This window comes from Lampris incognitus, chromosome 13 (genome assembly GCF_029633865.1).
Source record: "Lampris incognitus isolate fLamInc1 chromosome 13, fLamInc1.hap2, whole genome shotgun sequence".
NCBI lineage: Eukaryota > Metazoa > Chordata > Actinopteri > Lampriformes > Lampridae > Lampris > Lampris incognitus.
Window position 1 is genome coordinate 47,117,950 of NC_079223.1, and position 18,468 is coordinate 47,136,417.

Consider the following 18,468-nt stretch of genomic DNA (forward strand, 5'->3'; position numbering starts at 1 on the left):
TAAAAGTTACTGCATAAGAATTCTGTTGTTACATATCTGAAAGTTACTGAATACATATTCTGTTTTGTTACATATATCTGAAAGTTACTGAATACATATTCTGTTTTGTTACATACACTACCGTTCAAAAGTTTGGGATCACCCAAACAATTTTGTGTTTTCCATGAAAAGTCACACTTATTCACCACCATATGTTGTGAAATGAATAGAAAATAGAGTCAAGACATTGACAAGGTTAGAAATAATGATTTGTTTTTGAAATAAGATTTTTTTACATCAAACTTTGCTTTCGTCAAAGAATCCTCCATTTGCAGCAATTACAGCATTGCAGACCTTTGGCATTCTAGCTGTTAATTTGTTGAGGTAATCTGGAGAAATTGCACCCCACGCTTCCAGAAGCAGCTCCCACAAGTTGGATTGGTTGGATGGGCACTTCTTTGAGCAGATTGAGTTTCTGGAGCATCACATTTGTGGGGTCAATTAAACGCTCAAAATGGCCAGAAAAAGAGAACTTTCATCTGAAACTCGACAGTCTATTCTTGTTCTTAGAAATGAAAGCTATTCCATGCGAGGAATTGCTAAGAAATTGAAGATTTCCTACACCGGTGTGTACTACTCCCTTCAGAGGACAGCACAAACAGGCTCTAACAGGTACTATTTAATGAAGATGCCAGTTGGGGACCTGTGAGGCGTCTGTTTCTCAAACTAGAGACTCTAATGTACTTATCTTCTTGCTCAGTTGTGCAACGCGGCCTCCCACTTCTTTTTCTACTCTGGTTAGAGCCTGTTTGTGCTGTCCTCTGAAGGGAGTAGTACACACCGGTGTAGGAAATCTTCAATTTCTTAGCAATTTCTCACATGGAATAGCCTTCATTTCTAAGAACAAGAATAGACTGTCGAGTTTCAGATGAAAGTTCTCTTTTTCTGGCCATTTTGAGCGTTTAATTGACCCCACAAATGTGATGCTCCAGAAACTCAATCTGCTCAAAGAAGTGCCCATCCAACCAATCCAACTTGTGGGAGCTGCTTCTGGAAGCGTGGGGTGCAATTTCTCCAGATTACCTCAACAAATTAACAGCTAGAATGCCAAAGGTCTGCAATGCTGTAATTGCTGCAAATGGAGGATTCTTTGACGAAAGCAAAGTTTGATGTAAAAAAAATCTTATTTCAAATACAAATCATTATTTCTAACCTTGTCAATGTCTTGACTCTATTTTCTATTCATTTCACAACATATGGTGGTGAATAAGTGTGACTTTTCATGGAAAACACAAAATTGTTTGGGTGATCCCAAACTTTTGAACGGTAGTGTATATCTGAAAGTTACTGAATACATATTCTGTTTTGTTACATATATCTGAAAGTTACTGCATAAGAATTCTGTTTTCTTAACTATATCTAAGTTACAACTGAAAGCTCTTATTTTTGCCCCAAAGAGTGAATAAATGCTATAATGCAATTTAAAATGCAGTTTCTACTGTTTCTATCAAATTGCAACCCCCCTCCCCCAAGATCAGGTGGAGGGGTCCTCAGGGTAGATCAGAAATACGCAGGGGGTCCAGGACCCCAAAAAGGTTGAGAACCACTGGTCCACAGTATTCGTTTCCCGTGTTTCATCTTGTTTTCGTTTTCTTTGCTGCCTGGTGTTTATCCCACATAATGTGGGAATGGGTCTTTGCTGATGACGTGTTATAAAAAAAGAAAAGCGGAAGGAGCACAGGAAAAAGTCAAACAAAGTCTGCTCCTCCCCCGACAAGCCCAGTCCATCCCCCCCCAAAACAAAACACCCCTCCCTGATGGCCCATTTCCGTTTGTTGTCTAATCCCCCGTTTCCTCTCTAGGAAAGAGATAATGGGAAGGGGACACACTTGTGCAAGTCCTGCTGTGGTTCTCCTCCACCCTTCTGATTTTGGGGTTTGGACAGTAACCCATCCTGTGCCCCTAAATCACACTCGCTTTTGGGTGGTCTTGAGGTTCTTTTTTAACTCACATCCAGAGCAGTGTGTGTGTGTGTGTGTGCGCGCGCGCGTGTGTGCGCGCGCGTGATGCATGCAGAATGCAGAAGTCAGTGCAAGCCACTAATTACTCTGCTTGTCACTGCTGACCTCTTGCCAAAAAGAGAAAGCTGCTGCACTGGCAGGGTGGTGCGGAGTTGTATTAAGTTGTGTTAAGTTGTGTTAAGCATTAACATCTCCGCTGCTGTCCGACAGTCAGCTGAGGAGCAGGGTTGTTTTTGTCCCTCCCTTCTTCTTTCGCGCCAGGGTTAAAAGGTCTTCTCTCTCTTTAAGTGTTTCATGGCTCAAAGTCCTCCGGAGGCACGCTCGTCTCTGAGGTGTGCGTCGCTGGTGGAGCGGTGGGCGAGAGGAGTCCCGTCCCTGGTTGGAGTCCTGATCCCTGGTTGGAGTCCTGTCCCCTGGTTGGAGTCCTGTCCCTGGTTGGAGTCCTGTCCCTGGTTGGAGTCCTGATCCCTGGTTGGAGTCCTGTCCCCTGGTTGGAGTCCTGTCCCTGGTTGGAGTCCCGTCCCTAGTTGGAGTCCTGATCGTAGCTGGGCTTTGCTGGAGGTGCTGTCCGGCCGGGGAGCATGCCTGCCGCGGCGCTGCAGGAGTTCTGTGGTTCAGCCTTCTGGGTGAGTGGATCTGTGGATCAGAACCGTTACATGTGAAACCGCTACGCATGAACACGGGCCAGACTGTGTTTTACACACCTTAATAGAGATAAATGTCTCGTCACGTGTCTCAGGAATTCTTACAAAATTAACACAGAAAGGCTTTAATTGCACGACCGCGTGGAACTGTGTAAGAATGAGCAAAGTACCGCTTGGTCAGTGTTGAAGTGTGTCAGGTCATGAGGATGGACACGGATGGTGAACACACAATGCAACAAAGTGGCGGGTTTCAAGACAAATGGAACGTCCTCTGATGACGCTCACGGCTCGTGGAATGGAACCGATTAACGGTTTCGATAGAACGCGGTTGTCCGTAATGAGCCTGTCACACCGTCACCTTTACACACACACAAGAGCATAACGTGACCAGTGTGTGTCCATGCGGACGAGCTGATGCACTGAACTGTACCGATCCTCAAAAGGTTTCTAATTGTGTTTTGGAGCAATATTATTGCATATTGTACACAACATGTCGTACACAACATATCATACACAATAGATAACATTCTACACAACATATTGTACACAATAGATAACATTGTAACACATTGTAACAACATATTGTACACAATAGATAACATTCTACACAACATATTGTACACAATAGATAACATTGTAACACATTGTAACAACATATTGTACACAATAGATAACACATTGTAACACATTGTAACAACATATTGTACACAATAGATAACACATTGTAACACATTGTAACAACATATTGTACACAATAGATAACACATTGTAACACATTGTAACAACATATTGTACACAATAGATAACACATTGTAACACATTGTAACAACATATTGTACACAATAGATAACACATTGTAACACATTGTAACACAGCATATTGTACACAATAGATAACACATTCTAACACAAGTCAACATATTGTACACAACAGATAACACATTGTAACACAACAAATCGTACACAGCATATTGTACACAATAGATAACATATTGTAATAACATATTGTACACAATATATAACACATTGTAACACAACATATCGTACACAACATATTGTACACAATAGATAACACATTGTATACAACATATCGTACACAATAGATAACACATTGTAACACAACATATCTTACACAATAGCTGGATAACACATTGTAACACAACATATCATATACAATAGAAAACACATTGTAACACAACATATCATACACAATAGATAACACATTGCACACAACATATCATATACAATAGATAACACATTGTAACACAACATATCATACACAATAGATAACACATTGTAACGCAACATTGTACACAATAGATAACACATTCTACACAACATATTGTACACAATAGATAACACATTGTAACACACTGTAACAACATATTGTACACAATAGATAACACATTGTAACACATTGTAACACAGCATATTGTACACAATAGATAACATTGTAACACATTGTAACAACATATTGTACACAATAGATAACACATTGTAACACATTGTAACAACATATTGTACACAATAGATAACACATTGTAACACATTGTAACAACATATTGTACACAATAGATAACACATTGTAACACATTGTAACAACATATTGTACACAATAGATAACACATTGTAACACATTGTAACAACATATTGTACACAATAGATAACACATTGTAACACATTGTAACACAGCATATTGTACACAATAGATAACACATTCTAACACAAGTCAACATATTGTACACAACAGATAACACATTGTAACACAACAAATCGTACACAGCATATTGTACACAATAGATAACATATTGTAACAACATATTGTACACAATATATAACACATTGTAACAAAACATATCGTACACAACATATTGTACACAATAGATAACACATTGTATACAACATATCGTACACAATAGATAACACATTGTAACACAACATATCTTACACAATAGCTGGATAACACATTGTAACACAACATATCATATACAATAGATAACACATTGTAACACAACATATCATACACAATAGATAACACATTGCACACAACATATCATATACAATAGATAACACATTGTAACACAACATATCATACACAATAGATAACACATTGTAACACAACATTGTACACAATAGATAACACATTCTACACAACATATTGTACACAATAGATAACACATTGTAACACACTGTAACAACATATTGTACACAATAGATAACACATTGTAACACATTGTAACACAGCATATTGTACACAATAGATAACACATTCTAACACAAGTCAACATATTGTACACAATAGATAACACATTGTAACACCACAAATCGTACACAGCATATTGTACACAATAGATAACACATTGTAACACACTGTAACAACATATCATACACAATCGATAACACATTGTAACACATTGTAACACAGCATATTGTACACAATAGATAACACATTGTAACACAACATTGTACACAATAGATAACACATTGTAACACAACATATCGTACACAACATATTTTACACAATAGATAACACATTGTATACAACATATCGTACACAATAGATAACACATTGTGTACACAACATATCATACACAATAGATAACACATTGTAACACAACATTGTACACAATAGATAACACATTGTAACACAACATATTGTACACAATAGATAACACATTGTAACACAACATTGTACACAACAGATAACACATTGTAACACAACATATCATACACAATAGATAACACATTGTAACACAACATATCATACACAATAGATAACACATTGTAACACAACATTGTACACAATAGGTAACACATTGTAACACAACATATCGTACACAATAGATAACATATTGTAACACAACATATCATATACAAGAGATAACATATTGTAACAAAACATATCTTACAAAATAAATAACACATTAGGCACAGTTCAAGTGTAAAAACAAGCTGGACTTTGAAGAGTGTTGGTAAAGCCTCCTGTCTAAATCCATTTGTAATGTCTAGCTTCTTTCATTTCACATTTCTCATTTCTCTCTCTCTCTCTCCCTCTCCCTCTCCCCCTCTCTCTCTCTCTCTCTCTCTCTCTCTCTCTCTCTCTCTCTCTCTCTCTCTCTCTCTCTCTCTCTCTCTCTCTCTCTCTCTCTCTTTCTTTCCGAGCACACTTTGTTCCACACCTGGTGTTGCACACAGTACATGGAGGGGGGAGTTTGAGCGTTAATCGCTTTCAATTAAATTTCTAATTAGAGAAACGTCCCTGTGATGCAGTAAGAGAGACATCAGAAGTTGGAGAGTGCAGGCTAAGCTATGTCTACCCTCTCACAGTGTTATAAGCTGTGTCTAACCTCTCACAGTGTTATAAGCTGTGTCTAACCTCTCACAGTGTTATAAGCTATGTCTACCCTCTCACAGTGTTATAAGCTGTGTCCAACCTCTCACAGTGTTATAAGCTATGTCTAACCTCTCACATTGTTATAAGCTGTGTCCAACCTCTCACGGTGTTATAAGCTATGTCTAACCTCTCACAGTGTTATAAGCTGTCTACCCTCTCACAGTGTTATAAGCTATGTCTACCCTCTCACAGTGTTATAAGCTGTGTCCAACCTCTCACAGTGTTATAAGCTATGTCTAACCTCTCACAGTGTTATAAGCTATGTCTAACCTCTCACATTGTTATAAGCTGTGTCCAACCTCTCACAGTGTTATAAGCTATGTCTACCCTCTCACAGTGTTATAAGCTATGTCTAACCTCTCGCAGTGTTATAAGCTATGTCTAACCTCTCACAGTGTTATAAGCTATGTCTACCCTCTCACAGTGTTATAAGCTGTGTCCAACCTCTCACAGTGTTATAAGCTATGTCTAACCTCTCACAGTGTTATAAGCTATGTCTAACCTCTCACATTGTTATAAGCTGTGTCCAACCTCTCACAGTGTTATAAGCAATGTCTAACCTCTTACATTGTTATAAGCTGTGTCTAACCACTCACAGTGTTATAAGCTGTGTCCAACCTCTCACAGTGTTATAAGCTATGTCTAACCTCTCACAGTGTTATAAGCTATGTCTAACCTCTCACAGTGTTATAAGCTGTGTCCAACCTCTCACAGTGTTATAAGCTATGTCTAACCTCTCACAGTGTCTAACCTATCACAGTGTTATAAGCTGTCTAACCTCTCACAGTGTTATAAACTGTGTATAGCCTCTCACAGTGTTATAAGCTATGTCTAACCTCTCACAGTGTTATAAGCTGTCTAACCACTCACAGTGTTATAAGCTGTCTAACCTCTCACAGTGTTATAAGCTGTCTAACCACTCACAGTGTTATAACCTATGTCTAACCTCTCACAGTGTTATAAGGTGTCTAACCTCTCACAGTATTATAACCTATGTCTAACCTCTCAGGGTGTGATGAAGGCTTTTTGCCTCTTCATGTGATCATGTTTATTTGCTAGGTTTTGTCATTCAACATGGGTAGCTTTGTGTGTGTTTGTGTTAGTGTTTCTGGGAGTATAGTGTACAGCGTGTGTGTGTGTGCATGCCCCTCTGTGATTCTGTATTCAATCTGTATTCAACATAAGACCCCGTTTACACTTGGTTTTAAAATGTGCTTTTTTTGGCGATTGGCTCACAAGTGGACAGCACTAAATAAGAGTGTAAACGACCAACAAAACGTTTTGTGAGCCGGTTAGTCAAAGCACTTGCTGAGGTGGTTGGGACGCATTTGACCACACATCTTTTGTAGTGTAAATGCTAATGCGTCTTGATGCGTCCCCGACAAGATGTAGACAGAAAAGAAATCTTCTTCTTCTAATTCAGAGTAACGAAATCTGATCAAAAGTGGTCAGCAGGAGGCATTTGGAGACGCATGATAGACACAGGTGTAAACGACGATGTGTCTCGCTGTCCACTTGTGATCCGATCGCCCAAGACGCATTTTAAAACCAAGTGTAAACAGGGTCTAATTCTCTCATTCTAGCACTAAAACGACCAAGGCGGTCATTTTGACGGTTTTGGATTTTCAAAGTTTAATAACTTTGTGAAAACAAAAGATACAGACCTGCCGCTCCCTGAATGCTCCTAAAAAATGCAAAATTTTTTAGATTTTTCGATATTTTTGTTTAGATTTTTAGATATTAGATATTTTAGCATTAAAATGAGTTTTAGGTCAATTGCACAAAAAAGTTATGCTAAGTTCTACCTAAAATGACCACGAGCAGTCAAAATGACCGCTCGTAATTTGCGTGTCATCGTGCGCGTCATGTCACTATTTATGATGTGTGTTGGTCGCATCATTTCCTCTATGAAGATCGTTGTCCTGAAACACACTAGCGCCCTCCAGTGAAGAGAAATAGTCTAAACTTGATTTTTTGATCATTTCCAACATGTCTGGTTACAGACGCACCATGACTCCCACCGAGGCGCTGCAGTATTTACAGGCGTTGGACAGCGGCCATTTTAAATTGTTTGAAAAATAGTATTAAAGTTGTTAAAATGTTAATTTTGGTTTCAGTCGTTTCTTAACAGTGTACTGCATTAATATCTCAATAGGTTTATGCCTTTTAATGTGGGTAACCTTGTCTGTGTGGTGTCTGTGTGCATGTCTGTGCATGCCTGCACGTGGATATTTGTGCCTCAGAATGCGTCATCTCTGGACAGACCGGACCCTGACCTGCCAGTGTGTTTCGAGCAGACAGTCTTGGTGTGGATCCCACTGGGTTTCCTGTGGCTCTGTGGTCCCTGGCACCTGGTAGCTCTCTTCAAGAATGGCGTTAAATCAAAACATCTGTCCAAGCTCTACCTCTGCAAGCAGGTACGTAGCAGCAGCTGTGGACTGGGGGGGGGGGGGCTGCTGCAGCAAACCAAAGCACTGCTGGTTGTACACCAGTCCACTGATGATGATGGGGAGACTAAAGGAATTTATCACAGAAACATCAATGAAAACACCAATTTCTGCCATTTCTCTTCAAAAAATATCAGAAACACTTAATTTGTCATTTCATTTCATGCATGAAATGAGACGAAACATAATTTTCCCCCAGCCCACAGCAGTGCAACACAAAGACAAAAACACATATCCAAAAACTACAAGAACACATACATCCACACCAACACACATATCTAAACTAAAAAAAAAAAAATCACTGTCCAGGAGAGCGAACGCCAGCCAGGATGACTGTCAAAATTGCCGGTCTGCATGGGCTAGCAGTTAGCTTAGCCTGCCCTGCTTCCGCGTCCTGTCAGACTGCCCTCGGTGTCTCTTCTTCATGTGCAGCTCCAGTCAGGGCCGTGGTCCTTGGGCCCACAGGACGCAGCTCCTTCAGCCGATCCAACACCAGCCCTCCCAGCCAGACACCTTCAACACACCTCCTCGCACTCCACACGACGACACTAAAACAGTCAAGGCTAGGCAAGACCGCCGCCAGACCACCCTCAGTGTTATCAGAACTGCCGGTCTGCATGGGCTAGCAGTTAGCTTAGCCTGCCCCACTTCCGTGTCCTGTCAGACTGTCCCCGGTGTTTCCTCTTCGGGTGCAGCTCCAGTCAGGGCCGTGGTCCTTGGGCCCACAGGATGCGGCAGATTGGGCTGTACAAATGAAATTGGCTTGACTTGTCTTGTCTTGTCTTGACTTGACTTGACTTGACTTGACTTGACTTGACTTGACTTGACTTGACTTGACTTGGCTTGGCTTGGCTTGGCTTGGCTTGGCTTGGCTTGGCTTGGCTTGACTTGACTTGACTTGACTTGACTTGACTTGTCTTGTCTTGTCTTGTCTTGTCTTGTCTTGTCTTGTCTTGTCTTGACTTGACTTGACTTGACTTGACTTGACTTGACTTGTCTTGTCTTGTCTTGTCTTGTCTTGTCTTGTCTTGACTTGACTTGACTTGACTTGACTTGACTTGTCGTGACTTGACTTATCTTGTCTTGACTTGACTTGACTCCCTCATCCAATCCAAAGCCAGCTCTCCCAGCCAGACACCTTCGACACACCTCCCCGCACACCACACGACGACACTAAAAACACAGTCAAGGCCAGGCGAGGCCGCCGCCAGACCACCCTCGGTGTTATCGGAACTGCCGGTCTGCGTGATCTAGCAGTTAGCTTAGCCTGCCCCGCTTCCGCATCCTGTCAGACCACCCTCGGTGTTACTTCCGATGCATACATTTATTATACATTTAATTATATATAATTATACATTTCTAATTTGAAGGGAATAAAAGACTACCAGCAAATGATTTCAGCTGCATCCAAAAACAGAATGCAACATGTTCACATACTGGGAAATCTGTATTTATTTGATAATGACTGGCAAATTACGGGTTTTTTTTGGACCAGATATGAACATTTCCACTGAAGCGCTCGAAAATTACATTGTGCAGTCCGTTCAGCGTTGCACAGTAGGGAAGACTGATTAGACTTAAAATCTGTGCTTGACTTCTTAAGTTGCCCTTGACTGACATGAGGCATTTGCCTCCCATCTCTCTCTCTCTTCTTCAGCTTGTGGTAGGTCTGTTGTTTCTGACAGCCATAGCGGGACTGGCGTTGACAGTAGGAGAGGATTATGGTCCAGAGAGAGACAAAAATACAACAGATGGAAACCCCGGGGTATTCTATGCAAATCCTGTCCTATATGCTGTGTCATGGGTGGGTAGAACACGTCTTAAATCTGGTTTTTTAGTTTTTTTTGGTTTATTTGGGTCATCATCACAAAGAGATGACGTCTGAGTTCAGATTGTGATATTTATTCAATTATGTGCCCTCATCTTCCGCTCCTTCCATAGGTCCTGCTCCTGCTGTGCCAAGAAGGAGTGAGGCGGAAGGAGGAAGCAGTGGATTCTGCCACCCTCTTCATCTTCTGGGTGCTTCTGGTTGTGTGTGACGTCTTTCCCTTCCAGACCCTTCTACGGGAGGCCCTCAGACAGGTACAAACCAAAGGGTTTGATAGTTTAGGGGCCGAAAGGGGCCAAGACAGAAGAAGTTTGGAATCATAACTGGTACAGAGCGCAACCATTTTTTCACGATGCACTCTGAATTTCAATATTAATTTGTTATGCACCATGCACACCTTCCTCTTCCTGCCTCTTCTATTCCCAGGGAAGCGTGCAGGATCTCCCTCGTTTCTGCCTTTTTTACATTGCCTTTGGGCTAGAGGTGATTTCGCTCATCTTGTCTAATGTGGCAGATGTCCCTCCGGAGGCTGAAGAACGTGTTAAGAAGGTACCTGGTCACATTCTGTGTCTTTCCTTTGAGCTTTGGGATACGGCTATTTATAAGTGACGCTTAACACCTCGCTGTGAGAGCAAATCATCCCCCATGTTGGCCCGCTGTAAACGTTTTCCATCTGTGTGCTGTTTGTACTGCAGAATCCAGAGAAAGGGGCCGCATTTCTAAGCCGAATAACTTTCAACTGGTTCAACAGGTAACTTTTAGCTGTTATAATGAGGCGGTCACCCCAACCCACCCCACCCCACCCCTCCCCATGCACGCAGATATCCTCTAGGTTGGAAACTGTGTAAGATTGTTGTGTTAATACTAAGTTGTATTTGTATGCCTAACTTCTCTTACCAGTACTGTAAAAAGTAGCTCGCCCCGCCATGCAACATTTCCGTACAAAGACTGCTGGCTTCAGATGTTGGAATGTGTGTGACTGATCCTGAATTTTTCCAGCCGGTGGGGTGGGCTTGAGCAACAGGCGAGTTGTGACCTGGAAAAAGAAATGTGTTGCAAACGATTTCAAATCAAACAGGAAACGAATAAGTTGGTTAATAAGGTATTCGCTCCTCCTCCTACCCTAACTTCAGACCAACTAAGAGGACAGGAGGCGAGACTAAGCCCTCATTCAAACTAACGTTAACTGTGGTCGTAATTTCCCATTTTAGTGCTTCATCCTGTTAAGTTCACATTCGGTCAAGTTATCAGCAGGGGTGACAACTGGCAAGTAACGAGTCCAGCTAAAAACAAGTGTGGGTAACTGAAACTGTCCAGTTTCTTTTTTTTTTGGGGGGGGGGGGGTTTCCTCCTTTTTCCTCCCTTTTTCTCCCCAATTGTACCTGGCCAATTACCCCACTCTTCTGAGCCATGCCAATCGCTGCTCCACCCCCTCTGCCAATCTGGGAAGGACTGCAGACTGCCACATGTCTCCTCCGATACATGTGGAGTCGCCAGCTGCCTCTTTTCACCTGACAGGGGCCCCGACCAACCAGAGGAGGTGCTAGTGCAGTGACCAGGACACATACCCACATCCGGCTTCCCACCCGCAGACACAGCCAATTGTGTCTGTAGGGACGCCCGACCAAGCCGGAGGCAACATGGAGACTCGATCTGGCGATCCACGTGTTGGTAGGCAATGGAATAGACCGCCACGCCACCCGGACGCCCCTGTGTCCAGTTTCTAGCTTGGCTGTTTTCTGTATGGATGAGAATGATAGTCAACAACTGGTAGTTGATGCACAGTAAATAACTGCACAGTGCTCCCTAAAGGTTTCACCGTATGTCCTGGACTATAAGTCACTGTTTTGTTTTGGTTTTTTTTGTTTTTTGTTTTTTACTTCTCTGGCTAGTCCTGCAATTTCTATTCCAAAGCGACTTACGGCAAAAAAAAATTGCAAATTTTCCCCTTTTTACTGATTTCACATCAAATTCCAACCACCTTAACCTCCTCTTAAACAGCCAAGTTTTTGTGATTGCGTCACCAAATCCGAGCAGATGAGCGAGCAGCATTCCAACCAATAATATAAAATGTTTTGCACCATCCAAACCAAACCTTGAAGCGTCAAATGACATCCCTCCTATGTTTTGTCCCAACCTAATATACTGTTTTACTAGGAGCTACTACGTCACATTGCAGAAGCAAGAGCAGCTCTGAATGATGATGCGCATTGTCTTTAAGATCGGTCAAATTGTGGCTCACCCTCACTGTGACAAACTCTCGCTCTCATCAGTTTGTGTCTTCTCACCCTTCTGACCTGGCCCCCTCTCTCTCTCTCCAGCATGATTGTGAATGGATACAAGCGACCTCTGGTCCAGGAGGACCTGTGGGAGCTGAACGAGGCAGACACTGCGGACTACATCTTCCAGAAGTTCCAGAACACAATGAAGTCAGAGATGAGGGCGGCCAAGGCCAAGTTCCAAGAGAGACAAAAGAAGAGCGGTGGCAAGCTCAGCGAGAATGTCCAGGGAGAGGACAGACTTCGTAGCGGGCTACAGAAAGGTGTCAGTCAAGATGTACTGATGATGGTGAGCGTGCACGAGGATTCACATAACACATATAGATAGCTTCATGCAAACGTGCATAACCAATTTTAATAACACTGCTGCTGTTCTCAGACTATCGTTTGATATGTTTTATTTTGGACTGGCAATAACCCGAAGCTGACCCTAACCCTGAGCGTATGTCTGGTATGTGTCTGAGATGTCCCCAGACCAACATCGGTCATGGTGTCCTTGGGCTGTCATATCCAGGTGCGGATTAATGCACAGCCTTCCCCATGTGTGCAAGGGCCCCAGATTGGCCAGGCTATTTTTAATTATTTGAAATTTACTTCCGAGAAAAAAAAGCTAACCTCTGACCCCTATTGGCCCATAAGAAACATTTAAAAAATTAATACGGACTCACTTTTCTTGTTTATAATGGTGATGGACAGGTTGACGGACGAGATCAGGCAGGAGTCTCCGTGGACTATGATGTTTGCGGATGACATTATGATCTGTAGTGAGAGTAGGGTGCAGGTGGAGGAGAGCCTGGAGAGGTGGAGGTATGCACTGGAGAGAAGAGGAATGAAAGTCAAGATGGAATACATATGCGTGAATGAGAGGGAGGACAGTGGAATGGTGAGGATGCAAGGAGTGGAGGTGAGGAAGGCCTATGAGTTTAAATACTTGAGGTCAACTGTCCAAAGTAACGGGGAGTGCAGGAGAGAGGTGAAGAAGAGGGTGCAGGCATGGTGGAGTGGGTGGAGAAGAGTGTCAGGAGTGATGTGTGACAGAAGGGTACCAGCAAAAGTTAAAGGGAAGGTTTACAAGATGGTTGTGAGACCAGCTATGTTGTATGGTTTGGAGACAGTGGCACTGATGAAAAGACAGGAGGAGGAGCTGGAGGTGGCAGAGATGAAGATGATAAGATTTTCACTGGGAGTGATGAAGAAGGACAGGATTAGGAACAAGTATATTAGAGGGACCGCTCAGGTTGACAGTTTGGAGACAAAGCAAGAGAGGCCAGATTGAACCGGTTTGGACATGTGTGGAGGAGAGATGCTGGGTATATTGGGAGAAGGATGCTGAATATGGAGCTGCCAGGGAAGAGGGGAAGAGGAAGGCCAAAGAGGAGGTTTATGGATGTGGTGAGGGAGGACATGCAGGTGGCTGGTGTGACAGAGGAAGATGCAGAGGACAGGGAGAGATGGAAACGGATGATCCGCTGTGGCGCCCCCTAACGGGAGCAGCCAAAAGTAGTAGTAGAAGTAGTAGTAGTAGTGGTAGTAGTAGTAGTAGTAGTAGTAGTAGTAGTAGTAGAATACAGACTCATTTTTCATAATCCTTGCGGACTTTAACAGAACAAAAATTAAACCACGTACTGCCAAAATACAGGCAACATATTAATTGTCCCACCAGGGAAAATAACACACTGAACCACTGCTACACAATTCTTAAAAATGCATATCGCTTTGTCCCCCGGGCAGCTTTGGGGCACTCTGATCACTGCTTGGTTCATCTTATTCCAACCCACAGGCAGAAACTAAAATCTGCAAGTTAAAACGGTGAAGACATAGACCAGCGAAGCAAAGCAGGAACTGCAAGACTGTATTGACTGCACCGATTGGAGTGGATTTGAAACTGCAACTGGCAACCTGGATGAACTAACGGACACCTTTTGTGGATATTTTACCTGCAAACACTCTGGACTCTGAGATAATAACACGAAACAATGATGGTTGATGATAAAAGACCCTTAGTATTTTACAATGCAGGACAAAACAAGACGAGACAAATCGTATTATGCAATAGGAGAACACCCCCCTGCATTCTCCCACTGCACCATGTGGAGAAACACAGGTCAGACCCCAATGAGCCCCGTCCCCGTATTCTCACAGACCAAAGGAGTCGTCTCCCATATATGTATATACTATACCCATCCATTATCCAAACCGCTTATCCTGCTCTCAGGGTCGCGGGGATGCTGGAGCCTATCCCAGCAGTCATTGGGCAGCAGGCGAGGAGACACCCTGGACAGGCCGCCAGGCCATCACAGGGACAATTTAGTTCGGCTGATTCACCTGACCTACATGTTTTTGGACTGTGGGAGGAAACCCACACAGACACGGGGAGAACATGCAAACTCCACACAGAGGACGACCTGGGACGACCTCCAAGGTTGGACTACCCTGAGGCTCGAACCCAGGACCTTCTTATTGTGAGGCGACCGCGCTAACCACTGTGCCACCGTGCTGCCCCATGTATACCCTTCCAAGACAGAGAAAGACATTATTTGTCAACTTAAGCCCATACATTTCCCCTATATGTCGTATCAAAGGTTGGTTTAACATCTGGTCACCATCAGTTCAGTTCAGTTCAGTTCAGGGGTCATCTAGACTCACAAGGGACCGTGAGTTGAGTAAAACATAAAGACTTATAGCCCTCTGGAAGAGCTTCCCGTATGATTCATCTCATGACAGCTCCTTGCAGGACCATAGTAGCAGGACAGTGTAAGAGTTTAAGACAAACACAGTCAGGGGAGAAATAGCCTCCCAACCCCCATGCCGAACATTCCTCACCCCTCTCTGGAGGATTCAGAGCCGAGCACCAGATGTCACAGACCTCATTTAAGAGCATATTTGACCAACATGATATAGAGAGACTGTTACACAATACTACACAATGAATGAATAAATGATAACTCTAAATGCTTCATGTTAGTTTTCCCTCACATACCCCACCCACCCACCCTTTTTATCCCTTATCCATGCTGGGGAGCACCTTACCTCCCACAGAACGACTATGAGCCCTGTCCGTCAGTTGTAGGCCCACCGAAATCAGATTACATCAACACATTTCCTGTAAACTCACCCATCAGGCAGAAGTCATGGTTACCCCATGTCCACACAGGCAAATATCTCACACCATGTTTGACAAGGAATGAGTAAAAGACCCCTGTGTAATCTATGCTGTCGAGGCAAACAAAAACAGAGAACCCCAGAGCTGATGTTTTGAGGAAAAAATACTATGTGAATGCCCAAAGTCAACTAAACACAACATCATCCCTCGTAATCTTAATCAGTTATCATATGATGAAGCATTGAATGAAGTAGACACGGTCATAACGCCGAACATAACCCTTAACTGTAAAGAGTATGACACAAGTACACATGTTAATACAATTAAAAAAACACAACAGTAGCAGGACTCTTCTCACGTCCTCGTCACCTAATGTGAGCTTTATTATGCTTCATCTAAAGGTCGGTCCCATGACCATAAGGGGTCAGAGGTTACTAGCGCAGAAACGCCACTTACATCTCCGTGAAGTCCTCATCCATGTTGTAGAGTTGTTGCAGCTACTGGAGACAGTACTCATCATCACTAACCTCATGTTTACTATCAGTATCCATGATCTAAAAACACTAGTTAACCAGCTATGAGTAGAATCAGCAAAACCCACATTTGGGATGGAAACGGACTGAGAAAGGCTTAAAACAGAAACAACAGCTGTTGAATTATCTGTAACATCTTGATATCTGTAACATCTGGATATATCTTGCATGATCCAGGTCGCTAACTTAGACCTGGATCACGCCAGAAAACACTACCACACCCACAGCTCTGTCTGATGTGTACTCTTTTTCTCACACTCCCAGAGCTGGGAGGCGGGGTGGTGGTACTGGCCTGCTAATCTCCCTGAAATGGAAATACTCTCTTGTTTCTATTCCACAATTTTCTCCGCCCTCTTTTGAATTTCATGCTGTTACTGTCTCTTATCCAGTCAAACTCACTGTCGTGGTTGTGTACCGCCCACCAGGCCCCCTTGGTGAGTTTCTGGAGGAGCTTGGCACACTTGTCTCGCACCTCCCTGTTGATGACTCTGCACTTGTCCTCTTGGTGACTTCAACATCCACACTAACAAGTTAGATCCTCTTCTCTCTTTCCTCTCCTCCTTTGACCTTCACCTCTCACCCTCTCCTCCTACCCACAAGAATGGCAACCAGCTGGACCTTATCTTTACTAGACACTCTCCTATTTCCAATCTCTCTGTTACTCCCCTCCAGCTCTCTGACCTCTATTTCATGTCCTACTCTCTCTCCCTCTCTTCACCCCCCTCAGCCCCTTCCCCTACCCACATGGTTTCCACCCGTAGACACCTCCGCTCTCTCTCCACCACTGATCTTTCTTCCTCTGTTACCGCTATCCTCCCTACACCTGAATCTTTCTCTCTCCTACCCCCTGACACTGCTACTGATCTTCTTCTCTCTACCCTCTCCTCTTCTCTGGACAATCTCTGTCCCCTCACCTCCAGGCCTGCACACCCAACTCCACCTGCCCCTTGGCTGACCGACTCAGTACTGACAGACGGAGCCTGAGAGTGGCAGAGCGCAGATGGAGAAAAGGCAAACTCCCAGAGGACCTTCTCAACTTCCAGTCTCTTCTTTCCACTTTCTCCTCCTCCCGTTCTGCTGCTAAGGCTGCCTTCTATCGCTCTAAAATCCTATCCTCTCCCTCTAATCCTAAGAAGCTCTTTGAAACCTTCTCTACACTTCTTCAACCCCCACCTCCTCCTCCTACTTCCTCCCTTCTCCCTGATGACTTCGCTAACTTCTTTGACAAGAAGGTAAACGACATCAGATCCTCCTTTTCTCACCACCCGGTTAGTGCTGCTTGCACTATCCCACCCTCTGCACCCCTCCTCACCTCTCCACATCCCACCCTATCCCACCTCGCTCCCCTCTCCCCCGACGAGGTTCTAAACCTCATCACTTCCAGTCACCCCACCACATGCTCCCTTGACCCGGTCCCCTCCCCTCTTCTTCAGTCTATAGCACCTGAACTCCTTCTCTATCTAACCCACCTCATCAACACCTCCCTCCAGGCTGGATGCGTTCCATCTGCCTTCAAGACTGCTAGAGTCACCCCCCCTTCTCAAGAAACTATCACTTAACCCCTCTGACGTCAGAAACTACAGGCCAGTTTCCCTTCTACCCTTTCTATCCAAAACTTTCGAACATGCTGTCTTTAACCAACTTTCTTTGTGCCTCCACCAGAAACACCTCCTGGACCCCAACTAGTCTGGGTTCAGGGTGGGTCACTCGACAGAGACGGCCCTCCTTGCAGCGACAGAATTGCTGCACTCCGCGAGAGCAAACTCTATCTCCTCTGTCCTGATACTCCTGGATCTGTCAGCTGCGATCGACACAGTGAACCACCAGATCCTCCACTCTACCCTCGAGGGGCTTGGTGTCACAGGCTATGCACTCTCAATGTTTGCAACCTACCTGACAGGTCGCTCCTACCAGGTGACATGGAGGGGATCTGTGTTGGAGCCTCGCAGACTGACTACAGATGTTCCACAGGGTTCGGTTCTGGGTCCTCTCCTTTTCTCCCTGTACACGACATCCCTGGGTTCTGTTATTCGCTCGCATGACTTCTCTTACCATTGTTATGTCAATGACATCCAGCTGATCTTGTCCTTTCCTCCCTCTGATACACAAGTAGAGACGCGCATTGCTGCGTGCTTGACTGATATCTCGGAGTGGATGGCAACACACCACCTGAAGCTCAATCAGGACAAGACAGAGCTGATGTTCCCGCCGGGGAACGGTTGCCCGCACTGAGACCTGGCC

The 18,468-nt window shown here is 43.8% G+C and overlaps 1 protein-coding gene across 1 annotated transcript in view; it reads left to right on the top strand.

Moving 5' to 3' along the window:
• Positions 1-2,472: 2,472 nt before the first annotated feature.
• abcc2 (ATP-binding cassette, sub-family C (CFTR/MRP), member 2) overlaps positions 2,473-18,468 on the top strand; it is a 62,874-nt gene continuing 46,878 nt past the window's right edge. The window contains exons 1-7 of the mRNA XM_056292247.1: positions 2,473-2,626; positions 8,281-8,454; positions 10,142-10,288; positions 10,426-10,566; positions 10,739-10,861; positions 11,008-11,063; positions 12,634-12,880. Coding sequence (XP_056148222.1) covers positions 2,582-2,626; positions 8,281-8,454; positions 10,142-10,288; positions 10,426-10,566; positions 10,739-10,861; positions 11,008-11,063; positions 12,634-12,880 — 933 coding nt within the window. The 5' untranslated portion in view covers positions 2,473-2,581. The remainder of the gene's footprint in view (positions 2,627-8,280; positions 8,455-10,141; positions 10,289-10,425; positions 10,567-10,738; positions 10,862-11,007; positions 11,064-12,633; positions 12,881-18,468) is intronic.